Source organism: Temnothorax americanus, unplaced genomic scaffold, assembly GCF_048541705.1.
Source record: "Temnothorax americanus isolate GAGA-0224 unplaced genomic scaffold, ASM4854170v1 Scaffold1, whole genome shotgun sequence".
NCBI classification, from domain to species: Eukaryota; Metazoa; Arthropoda; class Insecta; order Hymenoptera; family Formicidae; genus Temnothorax; species Temnothorax americanus.
In genome coordinates this window covers 4414132-4432637 of record NW_027509230.1, presented here as the reverse complement: position 1 = coordinate 4432637, position 18506 = coordinate 4414132, and the positions used below count along the sequence as shown (strand labels likewise).

At 41.1% G+C, this 18506-nt stretch overlaps 2 protein-coding genes across 3 annotated transcripts in view; one reads left to right on the top strand and one right to left on the bottom strand.

Moving 5' to 3' along the window:
• LOC143895319 (peroxisomal acyl-coenzyme A oxidase 3) overlaps positions 1-18156 on the bottom strand; it is a 70021-nt gene extending 51865 nt beyond the window's left edge. Inside the window, exon 1 of the mRNA XM_077402373.1 lies at positions 18137-18156. Within this exon, the coding sequence (XP_077258499.1) occupies positions 18137-18141 (5 nt within the window). The 5' untranslated portion in view covers positions 18142-18156. The remainder of the gene's footprint in view (positions 1-18136) is intronic.
• Positions 1-18506, top strand: part of Eip78c (Ecdysone-induced protein 78C) — a 78564-nt gene that overhangs the window by 32916 nt on the left and 27142 nt on the right. The gene's annotated exons all lie outside the window — the stretch shown is intronic.

Here is an 18506-nt window from a genome sequence, read left to right as displayed (position 1 = left end):
TCACAATCAAAACGGACGTTTATTCTCGAAATAGAAACTCTTTTAAATGTGCGACTGCCGGTAGATAATCCGTCATTGGTCAGACACGACGGAGCCTTCGGTCGTGCGATTCGTCTCTCTATACTCCGATTTTCTTTCTACTCGCACACTCGCACCTCCGAGCTCCGGATACCTGCATAAATTCGTTCCCCGCTCGATCTTTATCCGACGGAAGTTACTCCCGAAAGTTTTGTCCGTCGAGCGTACTTAAGAGTGCGTCGGTCGGTCGTTCGGTCGAAGGAGAAAGTTCGGCAGCAAATTGAAATACCTCACCGGTCGAAGTACTCAACTTCGAATCTCTCTCTCTCTCTGCGAGAGAGAAAAATCTTCGCATATACATAATTCGAGTGATACCGCATTTCGCAAAAATACGTGTACTAAGCCACTTATATGCAAATCTGCGAATAAATCGAAACGATTTTTTGAATTATTTTTCTAAAAGGAGGATTTTTTTGTGTAAGTTTGTTTAAGAGGAGATTTCTCTTTTCAATATGACAAAATAAAATCTCTTTTTTTTTAACGGATAACAAGTAAAAAATAATTTATTTATCATAATACTATGCGAGAGATATCTTTAAGTAAACTTTTGCAGAATGCAGTCAAAATCTGCGCGGCATATTTCCTGTTTATAATATTTCGACGCGTAGCGTTTCTACATCGTGATATCGGCCGCTCTAATACACGAGCCTGTTACCTAGATCTTATCTGAATTGTCTTCCCTACTGGAAATTCGAATCTTTCTGGCGCATAAGTATCGTCTTTAAGAAAGTAATCAGCGCGCGACGAAATGACTCGAAATGAAATCGGAATTGGGCAGGAGAGGGTAAGAATATGGCAGAGAAGAAGAGGAGAAAACGTAAGAAGGGGACGGGAGACTTCTTCGGGAGAAACGATGGTGGTGGCTACGCGGCGAAGTAGAAGGGAAAGATATTCATCAAGGAGACATTGAACCCAGGATTCTCCGTGCGAGGACCACCGTGGAATAAAAAGCTTGGCTGTACTTGGCGATTCGTCGATTTATGTATGCGTGTGCGTGCTAATTTTTTGCGCGCGCTTACATCGGTACTCTCATGACGATAAAAAAAAGAGGAGAAAGGAGCAAAGTAAATGATGAAGCAAAATAAGAGCATCGAAAAAAGAGTGGCGGATGAAAAAAATACATATTAGAACAAATTCGACAAAACAAGAACTATTTTTTGATGACACAATGTTCCGCACACATTGCCAGTTTCTCTACAGAGCGGCGAATAATTACTCACGTTTTTGTTAAATAAACGCCTGCTCCAAAATAGCAAAAAGATATCTCACAATGTACAATTTCTAAATCGAGAATCACGAAAAATAATCGTCGACTGTTGCGATTCTAGCAGGATTACGTAACGTTGTGTAATGAGAAAAACGTAAAACGTGCAATGCGCACATTCGTTTTATTTTCCGCTTCTTATATAACGCGTTAGAAGTCTATGCGATTTTCGATTCGTATGGCGCGTCGACTCGCTGATTGACCATTTTCTACAACAAGTTATCTAGGCACTACAGACAACTGGCCAATCATCTTAAATCAATCCTACTTGAACAGACATGCTCAGAGAAAGTACCCTTTTTCATACGATTTTATTTAGTTTTATTCCATAAAATTAATACTCGCGTATATAGCATTGATCTTATAGAAAACAATTTGAAACTTAGGCCGTGATTAAATGTCTGAAAAGTATTCATGCGCAAAAAAGTAATGAATATTAGAGGAAATATTTATCCGTTAACAACTAATACAATCTCGATTATATAACATCTGATTATTACGTTGTTACATTTAAAAATATTTAATAATATATTCCTTTGTTTGATAATTTTCACGCGAGTTTGTCAGTGTTTCTTATACACATTTTGATCACACAGCTGGTACAATGCCAATGCATCGGATGCAGCATTAAAGCGGTAATTGATGGTTGATTAGGCTATGTATATTAATGACAAGTGCCAGAGGAAATTTACTACGTTCACACGTTATACGGCACATTTCCTTCTAGGCTGCAGTTTAGTTAATGAATTTCAACACAAAATTCCTTGTCTCTGACATCATCATAGAAAGTACTATCGATCTATCTTGTCTTTTTTCGTCTACATGTTCTTCGAACAATGATATAAAATCGACTCTTTGATGAAGAATAACAAAAATGTTGAAAGGTAGAGTGTTCTTACGTTACAAGCGATTGAAAATAGTAAGCTTAAAAAAAAACTGCCTGCTTTCCACGCAGACAGTTAACAAACGCCTGCAAAAGCTTAAAGAAAAAAATCTCGATTGCTCCTACTTCAACGGAGAGCGGGGTGTGCGTGAGGATGTTGCCCTCGAGGGTGTTGTCGCGTTGATTCGCGAGGCGCGAATCTGAAAAAGGTGCGCGAGAAAGGTGCGAGAAAGGCGGCGTGAGGGGGGAAAAAGGCGCTTCGCGCGCACTCCGCCTCTGCTGGACCAGTTTTGCTGGGAGTGTGATAAGAGATCTAAGCGTGGTCGGCGATTTTTTTTCGAATCTCCGCGGTGTTACATATTCGCGTTACGTTTCAGCGTGGCTTTCCCTCTCCGGAGAGTCTTGACGAACGAAGATCGTGGACACGGAACGGAGAGAAATTATGATAATTCGTTATTGAAATTTGAACGGTTTGATCAAATGCACCTAAGAAAAATATATTGATATTACATAAACTTTATTTTATATATGTATATTTATATCGAAATACTATATAAATTAAAAAAATTATTAAAGAGATAAAAAAAAGAAACGAGAACATCGTTCCTTTTCTGTTAACGAAGCTCGTTAGCGTGCTTGGCTCACACGATCGTGAACAAGCGGAATTGAGATCAATTTTCTTTGTTCGTCCATTTATTAATTAGAAGCGCGTTTGATCTCGATCTGTATCTGTTTATATCAATTGCCAGGCATTTTTAGCTTCTCTCATCATAGTATCATATTTACTCCGTCACATTAATACATAATATATATTTAACCGTCACGTTTCAACTCGGAAATGCAATTATATCTCGAATAAAGTGAAATCTTACAATTGAATTTAATTGCTGTCGGGACTGATCGTGATCGTATACGAATCGTCGTACCGAACGCATGCCATCCTTTTTCGTTCTACCCGCTCTTAATGATTCTAGAACGACCTGTATGCGAGAAAGATATACGGCGATATCATATGTCCCGGTGAGCCCCGGCGACTTAAGAGCCGAAAGGAAACCGCGACGGGGACGACGCGACGGCGCGGCGTGTCGCTCGATCGCTCGAAGATATCACTCTCGCGCCACGAAGTGCCTTAATAAGGTTACGTAAGAGCCGAGAGTGTTACCGCGGTGGGCTTTCAGCGAGCCGCACGTATATACTCGTCCGACTCGTATAAACCCGTAAGCGGTTGCGCGAACGCGGAAGACATTACCTCTCTTTTCTCCCTTGCTTTCCCGCCCGTCTCAGCCCGCAATCATCCTCCTCGTCTCCTTTCGTTCGACTCGTATCGTTCGCCGTCCCCCTCTCTCTCTCTCTCTCTTTCTCTTTCTCTCCTTCTCTCCTTCTCTCGCGTTCTTTCTCTCGCTCGCCGAGAGATCGAGAAAACGGCCATGCGATATGTAACTCGCGCGTGCAACATACGAGCGGTAAAAGATCGCCGAAGAGAAACGTCTCAGACGCGGGAAAATCGATACTCACGTACGCGGCGAGTCACGACTTTTCGCGACTTTCGAGATAGAAATGGTCCGCAGCGACTCCCAACTAACGGATGTTTTTTTCCAAATTATCGAATTGACCGTTCTAAAAAGAATTATATTGCATTACTCCGAAATGCGCAAATAAAGAGACGGGTAACACTGATTGAAGTGTACAAATGACATTTTATTTCAAGTAAAATAAAATAGATCAAAAGTGCCAATAAGGTGACACGTATGAATAAAATCCATTTCAATATTTTTAGAATAACGTTTCTTTCGAAAAAGAAAATTTTTATCGGCTTCTTTGGGCGAATAGTACTTTTATCACAAATGAGATAAAAATGGAAGTCTTTTTCAGTGTGCAAAGTAGCTTTATTGTATTAGGCAATTAATAAGGCGGACATTATTATATCTAGATTTTATTAAACACAATTAACTTCATATTATATTAATTATTACCACACAAGTGTCTATTAAAAATACTAATATTTCTATTTTTGTAATTGCTAGTTTTGCAGCTTAATATTGCCCTTTTAATTCAATTCGTAAGACACAATACCGTGAAATATAAATTTCAATCGAGTATTGATTCGCAAGGATATCGTCGTTCATTTAGAGAGGAGAAAGAAACTGTGTGCTTGTGCTTGGCGAGTCTCCGTGTGGCGACTTGGCGAGCCAAGCGCATCGCGCATTCTGCGACACACACGTGCACACGCACGAAACACTCGTGTGTAACAGATCAGAGTCTCTTTCTCTCTCATTCATTCCGCGAGTGTGCGTCGCCTGCGAGCTTACGTCGTGATCCATGGCCTGTCCCAATCTATGCTGCTAAGGCAAAAGGAAGCAAAGCAAAAGGCGGGCAAACACTTAGCTTAACCCAGTGAGGGGCCTCGGCTACCAGAATAACTTGTTCCGCATTGCATTATTAGACGGTTATTTCAGAGCACGTCTCACGACGCCTTCCCCCCCCCCCCCGATGAGGAGGCATTCTGCCTGCTTTCACCGCCTTCGTTCTTCGTGTATCCGATTCGATCTGAGAATTAACGGCGCAAAATTTCACCCGGCGCGCACAGATACGCGGCGAATCTCGCTTTAAGGTAGTCGTCTCGTTAGGGCATGTATTAGATAAAGTTTTCGATTTTGGATTTTATATCAAATTATATGATCAGCTTTGCAGTCGATTTTTTCTGTGGCTCCTTACCGACTATTTACTCTAGAAAATCGATCTCGAAAATCACAAATTTTGCATTACTTCATACAGACGGCCAGAAAAAGAAGGCTCTATCACGGTTTCAATCACATATTTTTCGCATTTTTCGATTAGATGAAGTGAGAAAAAACATTGCTTTTTGTACATTAGATTTCGAAGAATCCGATGCAACCATAAAATATATAGTTTACCGGAGATTTCGCTGCTAATTTTTTAGTTTATTTTAGTGAAAATGCGGTAATCGAGCAGACATTTTTTGGTCGAGGTAAGGTTGGGAAGACTTGGCAAGCCGCTGGCTAATCACTGTAGTTGCAGGTTATGAGGCTCGTCTTTCTTAGCCGAATTGGATAGTAATTGACACCCCTGTCATGCGTTTTGAAACCCTTTCTCAGTAATTGTCAAAATTCAATCGAAAAGGAGATGTAACCTCACTTGTAACCTTTCTCGACGACTCGCACGATCAGCCGATCAAAACGGAGTCAAATGAGAAAAATCACATAATTTGGAAAAAGTAACATACTTTGGCACGTATGAAATTTTACACCATAATTCATAAAATTATTTTTCCCTTAGCAAAAATTGCCCGAAATATATTTCTGAACGTGAAAACCTACAAACAGTCACATGACTAGCACGTAGCGAGATGCCTACCTTAATCCCCTGTCCGCGTCGCAACGTCCGGCAATGCGCTAAGATTAATCTCTGTCAGACTTAATTTGCCAGTCCTAAACGCGAGATATGAAATTCCATAGAAAATATGAATGAGGTATATAGACGCTAGTTTCTCCTTTCGGCAAATTCATCGCTTTCAAACAAATCTTATATAATTCTAACTTATATAAAAAAGCATCATAACAATCGTAATTTATGTATAAAAATATGATATTTTCCACAAAGAAAATGTAAAAGGTACGAATGATATACTTAGCAACAATAATTCTGTTACAGTCAAACGGAATATTTTTATTTAAAAAAAAAAATTTACTTTCCAATAGCTTCTAATAAGAAATTATACACATTGCAATCCAAAGTACAATAATTTTCATAATTAATGATTGACAATTTAATTATGATCCTTTTATCATTTACATATACGCCAATTATTTCAACTATTAATTAATTACAACTATAAATTATTCCATAGGTACAAATATTAACCCTTTGATCTGAATTAATTTTAACAAACAAGTCAATATTAGGTATCATGTCCTCATTTTAATATTATTAATGTAGTTTATCATAACATATTCGGTTTTCGTTACTTGGAGAATTTAATGAAAAATGCCAAACGCGGTATAGATTGCTAATTATCATCGCGCGCAGCTTGCAACATTTGGGGAGCTGTACACAAAGGCTTAATCACTGATTCAATTGGTACTTCAGTACGTAATCCGCTACGCGATAATTATTAATTTAATTATAAATTTCGCCCAATTTTTTTTTTTTCCACGTGCACGCGTCGCGTACACACGCCGAGCGTAAAGCTCGTCCAATCATCACGAGCGGGAGAGCTGCAGCGGCGGCCGCATGTCGAGATGCACGTGTGCGGCGTATAAGCATCTGCTCTTTGTTCGGGTTCGGGATTGCCCCTCCGCGGCGAAACGCGGCGCATAACGCCGCTAATGTTAATCACCGGCCGACGAGCGAGAGCGCCTGGGTGTGGCGTGACTATGGGAAATGGCAGAGGTTAGACGGGATCTGTGCGAACCGCGGTTGCACCGTGCAACTTGCACGCCGCGCGGACGTTCGCGTTGCACGTGTGCGGTAACGTGCAATGCGGGCACCGCGGCGCGGTTTTACTCCGGCGCTCGGCATTTTGTATATACGCTATTGCGATTCTCCTCTTCGCTATCCCGAACTCTGCTCGCGCGACTTCGGGCAAAGACCAGGCCGGGCACGATCAGCGTAGGCACGAATCGGTCTACGACGCGACGCCGACGCGCCGCGCCGATCGAACGACCGTCTCGTTCCCATAGATCCGAGATTGCGATCTTGACGATCCACTTTATGCCGGAGTTCGGGATTCGCGCCTCCGCGTCGCGCCCTAAAATCACGATAATTGCGTTATAAACGTCGCTGTAATACACAGGCGCCTACGATAATGATCGTACGGTAATAACCATCGCGCTGATGATATTATCGCGATAATTAGCGTGCAATGTTTCGGTGGGAAATCATCCCTCTTTTACGCTTCGATTATACAACGATACCGGTTTCGTAAACCAACTCTTTTTACTTCTTCTGTAAAATTTACCACCTTAGACACGCGTCTTTTTTTCGAAGCTATATACTCGCTTGACACAACGTTCTTCTCTCGCCCTGCGGAAAATTAATTAATAATTATGCGGTCACAGTGAAGTGACATGAGAGAGCTCTCTCTCTCTCTCTCGTGAAAATCAAAGGGCGAAGACGCAACGATGACGTAACGCGTGATAATCCCCTTGCTTTTCAAGTTTTTCCTCCTTTCCTCACCGTGCGTGTCGAGGTCCTCTCTTTAATGGCGCGCGGACTCTTGTAAACACGCGGCACTTTGCGTCGCGGTATTTCCTCGGGCAAAAGGGCTCTTTGAATACCGGCTCGACGAGCGTGCAGGAGGGACTCTTGTCGCCCGGTCATGCCCTCCTCGCGCCTCTTGTCTCACGACGTGTGCGCACGACAAAAGCCTTTTACTCTTCGGGGCGTTAGACGCTTGGTTCGTCGTTTAGCCTAATTTCCCCGGCGAGCACAATGCCTAATCTTAAAACGATTATGCGCGAAACTAAACGCAGCCTTTTCACACTTTTATCGGTGAATTGATAAAGATTATTTCAATACATATTGTAAGTATTTTTAATTTACGACGATACTTTTCGAAGGTGTGTCGATGACACCTCGACTTCAAAAATACCTCTGGAACTGGAATTAACTTTTTATATTCAAGATTTGTTGAATATTGAAATTATACACGCGAAGTAAATCTCGCACCTCGGAAGTCTCCTCGTTTCTCGAAAATACCTTTGATATTCATGTTTGCTGTGCTTTGAAAACAAACCGCCTCGCCTCTCATTTTCATTCACGAGTCGTCGCTTTCTTTGTCATCGATTCCACGCTCCGCTTTGCCATTTTGACACTTTAACCGGCAATCCGAGCTATATTTTTCCGCCCGCGCCGGGAATAAAGTCGCGGCATTTCAAATAGGTATTCGAATACCCGTGGCACGGGAATCGAACCCGAAAATCGAGGCGTCCTCGCTTTGTTTGTTCGCGACAGGAGCCCGCGTCGTCACGGATTGATTCTATACATCCCTTTCGGGACGTATCTTCTTGCCGTGCGAATATATAAACGTTTGCAACACGTGCAGGGACGCGCGATAATCGTCGAACAAGCAGCAAATGTAAATTTCACAATCGGATGAGATTATTTTCCAAGGTTCAACTTCATAAGATGAGAGAGAGGCTGCGGTCCACTTGACGCTACAAATGCTTCGAAGCATTCCTCTTCTCTCTTCTTTCAATGAAGAAAGAAAGAGAAGAAGAACGCTCCGAAGTATTTGTAGCGTCAAGTGGACCGCAGCCAGAGAGAGGGAGAGAGAGAAAATTAATAATTATATTTTATCATTAATATACGTGATAAATTATGCGAAAAAATTCATCTATATTCTTTAACTTCGACGTTCGGTTTTTATGATTTAAGCACCGAGTGTCTCTGACTGCTCGTTTCTTATTTAGCGCGGTTATTCATCATTTATAACCGTATTATTCTTCGATAAATTCGGAGTCGATACTGCGATGCAAAACGGAATAAGAAAGCTATTTTGGATACGATGTTTTTTCTTCGTAAAATCCCTATTCGGTAAAACGCTGGCAATCGAGCACCAAGAAAGCTCGCGGTCGATTCGAAGCGTCTGGCAAATCCGGCGGGTATGCCGGACGCCGGACGAGAAAAAACAGAAACGACGGAAAAAGGAACTGAGAAGCAAAAAGGGGGGGGGGAAGAAGAGAAGATGGGAGCGAGGGGACGAAAGCGTTACGTAATGCCGGGTCGCGAGATAGATATAACGAGTTAATTACACGACTATACGATCTCTCGCGGGATCAATGCACCGGGCAGAAAGAGAGAAGATAACCAGCCGCGAGAGCGATGAAGAAAGAAAACGCCTAAGAGCGTAACATCGATCCGCGCACACAAAGGAGGACTGGAGGATCGATCGGTTAACTTTCTTGTAATAGGAATATAGAAAGAATGTTTTCATTTGCCGGAAACGCGATCACGCAACGTTTACAATTCGACGCAAAATAGAGAAAAATACTTAAATGAAATATTGTTATCTCGTCAAACGGTCAATAAGGTGTTCTCGGTATTTCTTTATCCTGGATATCGCGATTGTGAAGAACATCATTTTTACAACCAATAAGTCTTCACATTGAGAGAAAAGAATAAAAACTGAATAAATATACATATAAATATAGAACTGTGTACTTTTTTCGCTATTCGCAGTACCACTCGTGCAGTAGTCATATAATTACACGGAAGGGATGTCGGAAGCGAGATCCTGAGATATGCGATATCCTATTCCTTCTGCAACATTCCGCTTCCCGTAAATAATTTACTGCATTTTGGTACGACACGTACTTTCTTTCGACGCGGGATCAATATTTTACGACAGTTTTTCGAAAGAGCCGATTGTAACGTCTCTCTATACAGACGTAACGTGGATTCGATAATAACACGTGCAGCAATTACGAATCGTGAAACGGCGCTGAACTTTATACAAGCGATACGAGTAGAAAGTCTCTCTTCGTGCCGCGTAATCGCGATCGATTTCCTCGTATAAAGTAACTCCCCGGGCGTTCTTGGAGGCGAATCAAAACTTTCCTTATGTAATGCGAACGATGTTATATAGCACGACGGAGGATTTCGGAGGAAATCTCATTGATTCTGGTGCACTCGTTCCGGTGCACATTTCGCTCATCGATCTCGACGGCAGACACGATAGAGAAAAAAAAAGTAGAAATACAATAATTATATTACTAACAATACCTGTGTGATATTAATAACATATTACGCCATCTTCTTACACGGATATAAATTTCTCTGTCTAGAACGTGTAAAAATTTGATTCGCGGAAAGTGTATCTGTCACGCGATTTCTAAATTCGTCTGTCACTATCTTCGGTATTAGTGCTTCGGTATAATATCGGTGCTAAGAATTCGGTAATAACGCGAGTTAAGAATAGAAAACGCGACAGAGACGCCGTCGGTTTGCATTGAGCAGCCGCGCGTTTTGAAGACGGCTTAGACGGCGTTTAATTATAAAGCGGACGGCGATAAATATCTCGGCCTGTCTGTCGAACGCCGATTACGAAGTGCCGTATCGGTAAAAATTAAATTACCATCGACCCGGCAATAATCAGGCGTGCCACACGGGGCCAGTGCAAAAGCCGCGGTTACGCCAGCAGCTGCGGCTGCAGCGATATATAGTCTATCGTTTAGGGGTGATTCATCGACGGATATCCGTGAGCGCAGCGGGGCGATATTTTTCCCCGTTAATCGATACCCGACGGCCCTTTGAAACTTCACCGTGTTAAAAATCGACAATGAGTTTTGAAATAGCTTTTTTTCGAAAGTGTTCGTTCCGATCCTCTTTTTCTGATAGCGGAAACCTCGTTGGATGTCATGTCTCGCGCATAACAATTTATATCGGATGATCAACTTCGACGAGACGCAATGCAAAACGACTAATTGTAAGTTGAAGAATTATTGTAAATGTAAAGAATGGCTATTTTTTAACACTTATCCGAAATTTTGCAAATGCATATACCGTAAGCTTCTTCTTACAGCTAAAAGATGTTTGGGATCGTTATTACAGACCTGCGTATAAAACCTGAGTTTAAAAAAGAATCAAAATTATTTTTCGATATCTATATAAGAAGCAGAAAATTGAGCCTTGTTAAATTCGAACAAGAAACTGTCTAGGTAAATCCGAAAATATTTATAGCATCCATAACTGCATCCATAGCAATTTGCAACTTATTTGACCAATTCTTTATAAATATGTACCAAGATTGTTATTAAGTGTTAAACTAACGGTCAAATATAATTCAACCAGACGCTTTCGTACGCGATAATAGTGCGGCTGGCATCACTTTTTTTTACAACACAGTCTCTTGGCTAAAACAATCATTTCTTCATCGAGTGGTTCCCGAGCATACGACGACGATACGGAACGTGAATAACGGGAATTCGAAGGTGAATGCTCGAGCAAATTGCGAATTACGATACGGGACTGGCCGCGGACACGTGTGTGAGTGTGCATGCGTGACGCACATACACAATACAAACACACGTATACATGCATGCATACACAAATACACGGAGGCACTTCTACGTATGTACATGCTTACATGCACGACACACGCTGGCCGGTAACCGAGTAACCAGTAATTGACTTCGTATACGAAACCGGAGTGTCGAATGCGCTCGAGTGCTCGCGAGAAGAAGAGTCGTAGCTTGAGATACGAAATTTCAATACTCTCCTTCTGGCCGAGTGCTTTCGGCATCGATAAGTACCTGCAGACATTCGGCATTAGCTAAATGTCGATATTCTGTGAACACAGAATATTTCCGCCCTGTGAAGGGGCAAAGCTACGCAGCTTCTCTCTCTTCCTCGATTCTTATTCGTTTCTCTTCGATCTCTCTCGTAAATTTTAATTTCCATCAACAGATAAATATTAAAATCACTCTTATTTTAATAATTTAATAATAAATATCCAAGCTCTATATAATATAAATTTAATCTAAATAATTTATATTATTTGGAAATATATAGTTTGCAGTCGTGGCACTGTTTTCTCTTCGAGTGTTTGGAGAAAATATACGATGGATAAACACGAAGCACTACGTCGGGACTTACTGTCAAAAACATAAAAGTCCTTCAACATCAGAAATTTAGTTGGTTTATTTTAGATATTAGCGCATCTCGAGTATGAGCTTGTAGCTAACAACTTACGCTCGGTACGCATCTATCAAGTAATATTATATAATACAATAATCGTGTGCACTTTTCTGCGGGATATATGTGTGTCTCCGCGCGTGTGTATGTTTATGTTATATTATATCGTAACCCCCGGTGAAAGCGACGAAATCGCACACAGAAACAAAATCGCGACGGCGCGCGGCGCACCGCGCCGCGCCGAGTTGCAGCATGCGATAAAATCGATAATCCCGACGTCCATGCAACTCGTCCGACTGCGTTAAAATGCGCGCACGGTGGTACCCTCTAATTCTGCATTTAATCCGGATTATTCGATGCGATTTTTTTTTTATTTTCCTGTTACTTACTGTGATCCGATTTGAGAGGGAAACGCGCGAGAATAAAGTATTATTTTATATATCTCGCGATATATATATAAAAAGGTGCGTATAAAATCTCTCGTGTTCTCCGTGAAACTGATAATAATGACATTACGCAGCGCTGATTAATACGGGGTGCATTACGATTTATTGTCTGATTCGTTTTAAGGCATATTTATCAACAATTCCGACAGGAATGATGGAAGACTCTTTTTACATCTGTCTGTCAATAATTTTTGTATATTTGAACGCCACATGCGGCAGGAAAGAATGGGACGTCAATACACGCACACACAAAAGATTGTCTTCATTGCGTTAATTCGTGCTCAATCCTATTTGCATTGGTGATATAAACGCATAAGCTGATATTCTCCGGCGTGCATTTGACTTTAAATGTATTCACTCGATCCTCATCTCGCATGTTTACATTAACGCGATTTTCGTATTAAAGCTCGAAATTATACAACTGCATCTCCAGCGTTTACGACGAGTGAAAAAGCAAAAATGCCGCAGCTTGTATCTATATTCTCTGTTTACATTGTATACTCGCGTTGAATACAAGCGTTCTTTCGCGACGCGAAAAAGCGATGTTAATTTTAAAAAGTCGCATGAGAGAATACTGGTTGCTAAAACTTTCGCTGTTACTTCCAATAGCGGGTCGAAACGAAACTTTCTCAAACGTAATTAAATGCTCATTACGCAATATGAATATGCTGACGTTTCCATAGAATTCCGGGTTAAACTGAAGGCTCGGCTTTGACTTTATTAAAAAAAAAAAGAGCTGCTTTGAAAGATCATAATCAATTGCGCAAACCTTGTTGCGAGAAAGACGATTAAGTTAACGTTTAAATTTTTTTCTCCGCCTATATATTTTATAGATATAACAGAGTACCGGACACAACGTAAACGCGCGTGTGGTATCTCCCAGCAGTGCAACCAATTCACATTGTGAATTTTTCAATTGTTCAGTATTTAATTAAATATTTCTGTAACCATACGGAGAAAAACCTTTTATCTCGTAATAAGTATAAACGATTTTGCTGCAAGAGCAAAATGGATATATTCATTCAACAGGAATTTTTCTGTTTTTTTTTTATCTAAAAAAACATTTAAAAAGAAATACATCTACAAAATACATTTTATTGTAATATTGAATATTCGGTTATGGTAGCGAAGTTTGGCCGCTTTCGCATAGAATATATATGGAAATGGCGACGACATACTTTTGCAACGACAGCAAATTTCTTTTTCTCCGCATAAGCCTTGCTTTTGTGAACTCTCTCCAAGTAAGATCCGCTTTGAAATGAAATGAAGCTTCGTCGCTGTGGAATTTAATGCGTCAAAGCTCCTAGATTTTCGCATTCTCTGGTATATTTCGGTACGAATGAAATTAACCGGTACTAATGGCATCTCGACGCGTATTAGCGACCGCGTGTCCGTTGCTGCGTGTATAACATCGCATAACTGGAGAACGCCCGTTATAAACGAATTTCTTGGCGTTCGTAATTGATGCAACACTGTCGTTATCTCTGAAAACCTTGATATTGATAATTTCGCGGAAGTGATTTACCAAAGCCGACGTAAACCATTTAATTGATGGACTGGCAACTAAATGATTAATTTAACGTAACTATAAGGGATTAAAAACGAGAGAGTGTTATATACCTTTCGTATAATAATCCCCACAACAGTGAACCTGACGCTATTTGCAATATGTTTCTCATGTATATCCATCGTAAAAGCGGAAAAGCGCGTTGATTGCGTGCGACCGGAATTCTATGAGCTTGGTTCGTTATAGCTTAATTATCCATCTCCATTAAAGAGAGAATTGCTAGATATTTTTTTAAATTTTCTACACTTCTAATACTACATTCTCCTCTCTAATACTACTTCTTTAGCTACGAATATTTAAACGATCAACTTAAAATAAAATATATTTACAGAAAAATTGAACGATAACTGTATAACTGTATCAATTTAATAATAATTTTATATGTGATCAAAATTGACAATTTATAAAACCATTGATATAAAATGCATTAAACTTTAAAAATATAAATGGATAATAATACCGCATGCTTCATTTAATTTTACAAATGGCTTCTAATAAAATTTTAATTTAACAAGAAATAGAGAGAGAACCATTTCATTTTCAGCTCTCCGTCATATTTTTCGCGTGCAAGCTTATACCACGTTTTTAACGAGACAAATGGTTCTTTCTATCTTCTGCGGAAATAATTATGAAATCCGGGGTTGTACACCTGATACGGTGCGCATAATAATTACAGAAGTCGAAGTACAGCAACAGGAAAAGCAGGACTGATAGATAATGCGTCAACAGACACTGCATGACGCAAAACAGACAAATAGATTTATTCGTAATTTATCTACGACCAAGTACATTTATATATTTATTAGATAACACGACCTAGTTGAAGTCTATAATTTATTCGATAAGATAGATATTTTGAGCATAAACAATTAATTATTCTCCGGTGAAAACTTGACGCTTAAAAAAAAAAAAAGAATTTGAAATGCCAAAGTTATTGGTAAGGTGATTACGTAAGATTACGTAGTAATTTCTCTCCACGTCCGTTTCTTTTCAGTGCGGTGATAGCGAATACATTAACGCATTGGCTGCTACACGTTATACGTATATACATATATAAATAATACCCATATTTCTTTAAGAGTTATGATTCTTGAGTCGCGACTTTATCCGCGGTTGAATTTGCATTAATATTCGTCGTACACAGATCATGGCAAATTAAAAAGAAAATTTAATTCCTATATATATCGGGAAGCCATAATTTCTATACGGATACGATTTTCGTACGATCGTGCAGCGTCGCAGCGATTAGAATGTTAAAAAACGAGTCAAAATTAAAGCGTTGAGAACAAGCGAATGATACTGAGATCTCTATACCGGGAGCCTCTGGAGTCTCGTCGGTGCAACGAAAGTGCCGTTTCCTAGAGATATATTCAAGCGCATTAGTGACATAATTTTCCCGGTGTATTTCTGTAACATGCCGGAGAGAGAAACGCGAGGTGCGAGGGAGCTGCGGCGGATGGAGAAGAAGAGAGAGAGAAGGAGACCTCCGAGTGAGAGTCTGGCGACGCCGGACCCTCCGCCGGGCCTCTCTCGCTTATAAAGCGGTTTTATCGGCGTCGCGTTTCCGCGTTCGGTTGCACAACACCTGTGCTCGATGCCCTATAATTCTCTCCCACGCTAATCGCAAAAATCCGTAAGGCATCTTCCTGATCAATAACGCCTTCCCTCTCGCCTCCCCGTTCCCATCGGTCTTTAATCTTTCGCCAGATACGCCCCGGGAATCGCCGGACTTCCTAGTTACAAAGTTATACTGTTACGCCTACTTACGCCAAACCGTTTTCGGTTTTTCCGATCGGCTGCGTTCAGCACAAAGGAGCAGCTTCATAAGCGCTTCAGATTTTTTAATACGATTGGTTCTTGCCTTTAGGGTTCCTCGCCGGATATAAGTGTATAAAAGAGAATCTTTTTCAACAAAATTAAATATTGGTTTGTATCTCCAAGATTAGATTATATATCCACGACTCGACAAAAATCCTCCTTTTTTTTTATCGATTAGAACTCGGAGCGTTCTACTTTTCTACTATTTCGGTATTTTTGTGAAATTTTATTTCTGTAATTCAATATCTCGTCAATGGAGTTGCGTATAGGTTGTTTCTAAATTATTCGAAAAATCGAAAACTCTGTAAAAATTTTATATTTATACTCCACAAAACTCTAAGAACGAAGCTCCAACGGATTCGTCAAATTCATATGTATGTATTCGTGCATGTCAAATTCGAAATCCCAAAAACTATAGAGAGCTGCTTGAAAATGCATGTAGTGGCTGTTCGTCAAGACGCATGACTGAAATATTGTTTTCAAGCGAATGTCCAAGATTTTCGAACTCCTTAAATTCGATGTAGTCTCATTTGTATCGTGCACGAGATACGTCGCGCGTGAAATTCTGTACATATAGACCACCCGGGAAATGGTTCCGAGCTCGCAGCCGGCTGCAGACATTCCCGAAGCGACCGTATATCTTTGGAATTGCATAACGACCGCGGATAGGCATTGGACGAAGAGAGAAGCTGACGGTAAGAGAAAGAGAAAGACGGGGAGAGCGAGAGAAAGAGCGTGCGCGCGAGAGAAAGAAAGAGAGAGAGAGAGAGAGAGAGAGAGAGAGAGAGAGAGAGAGAGAGAGAGAGAGAGAGAACGGGATGTCAGGCTCCTCTCGTGCGACGGAGATCGGCCGTAGAAAGTGCATTGGGAAAGCGAGCGAGCGCGAACACGTAAACGCGACCATAAATTATCCGTTTCGGGCGCGCGAAGGCGCATGCATAGGTCCCCGATATTGCGCTTTGTGTGTTCCCAGGATACGAGAGATCGCGGGCTCGTCCTTTAACGATCGCGATTCCTTATCGAGTGGCGAGCTTATTGATCCGACAGGATTCGAAAGCCGCGCCACGGACGTTTCGACGCCAAGCGATGCGCCGTAAGTAAAAATCTTACGTAGGAATCTACAAGAAAAGTAGTAGTAAGCTTTTTCTTAGTAAGGAATTCGATTTGCAACTCAATCTTGTGTGAGATGGCTGTAGCAGAATTAAGCGGTTAAAAATTGCATCGAAATAAAAGATACTTCGGGACAAATGGATCTCGATCGTAATATCTAATCCAAAAAATATATTGTTTTATATATAAATAAAATTAAATATAAAATATAATCTAATAAACAAATTATGTTATAATATACTTTTGAGATCAGATAGCTTCGTCCTCGAAATGTTGTTACGTTATATTAATAGCAATAATAATATAGTCGAGTTAAGCGACACGCTCTGCATAAGTCACATTCCGACATATAATCGTGCGTAATTAGCCGCAATCTGGCCGGGGTGTAGTGAGCGATATTTCGATTAGGTCCTTATACGGTATAAGTCATATCCAAACGCATCGAGTCACGATCGTTGAATCCGACAACCGGCTTGCCGCTAATTACTGACAATATGAGAGCCGAACGGAACGCAAGCGCGGTAGGTACCCCGCGCGCTAATCCCGCGCGTATAACGGTACACGCGCCAGTCGCGCCAGGCAGTATTTCCGGCATATTGCGCGATCGTTAATATTATCTCACGCGTAATAGCGTTTATTACGCGATACGAGATCCCGGCCTTTATTGCGCGCCCCGACGGAAGGTCCCGCGGGAACAATAAAAATGAGATTCAAGTTCACGGAGATACGACTCGCGCGACCGCGCGATAATATCGGCGACCGCCTCGGGGCGATGCAACCACGTCGGAACGTTCCGGTTGGAATATATATGAATTTCGCAAAAATGCGAGACGCGCGTATATCCCGTGGTATATTGAATCAAATGCTCGCTAAACCGTGCGAGCCGTTCGGCGCAAAACTAATTCAATTCTACAAAGACTCGTTTCATACAACGTTCGGTAATTTTGTTTTTACGATGCTGATAATTGACTAAATTAAAAAATTTTTTAGAATACGAAGTCTCAGGAAATCCATACCTATACTTGATGTTAGTCGAAACAACCAATTTGTAATTTTTTGTAAAAATTACTCAAATTTATAACGGTGAGATTTTCCCGTACTTTTCCATTGCAATATGTAAATGATTAAATTTTCATCAATTTACTTTCCCCCTTTACTCCTTTTCTTCAAATATAGAGTGTACTTAAATGATAGAAGAAGGTAATCGTCGATAGAGTTCTAGTGTTAAAAGTGAAGAAAATGGTTCGGACGCTTGTTCGATCATTTACGAAGGAGAGCGAAGAGCTGATCTCTTCTATCGAAATTTCATCACTCACCTCATTCACGAGGTCCGATAGAAAGCCTCGCTACGCAAATCGGCTTATCTCTAATTTATTTTTTCCGAGTTATGGGACACTGTTGCATTCATCGTAACCTCACACCTCCGTGCCCGGTAAAAGCTATTGTCTTTTGACCGGGGTAGAAGCCTCGCCCTGGCACAGTGCGCCGCGTTGGGATGCCATCACGTATCGGCACTAGAAGCACACTCGCACACTGCACTTCGACACGATGGCGCGGACGGACGCATAGGACATGGACTGGAATACGAATGCTGTGACCCAGGCCAGGCGTAGATGTATGCGACGCGCGGCGCTTCCTTGTAAACAAGGGGCGCCGTGAAACTGCAGCCTAGGTCGAGGCCGTGCA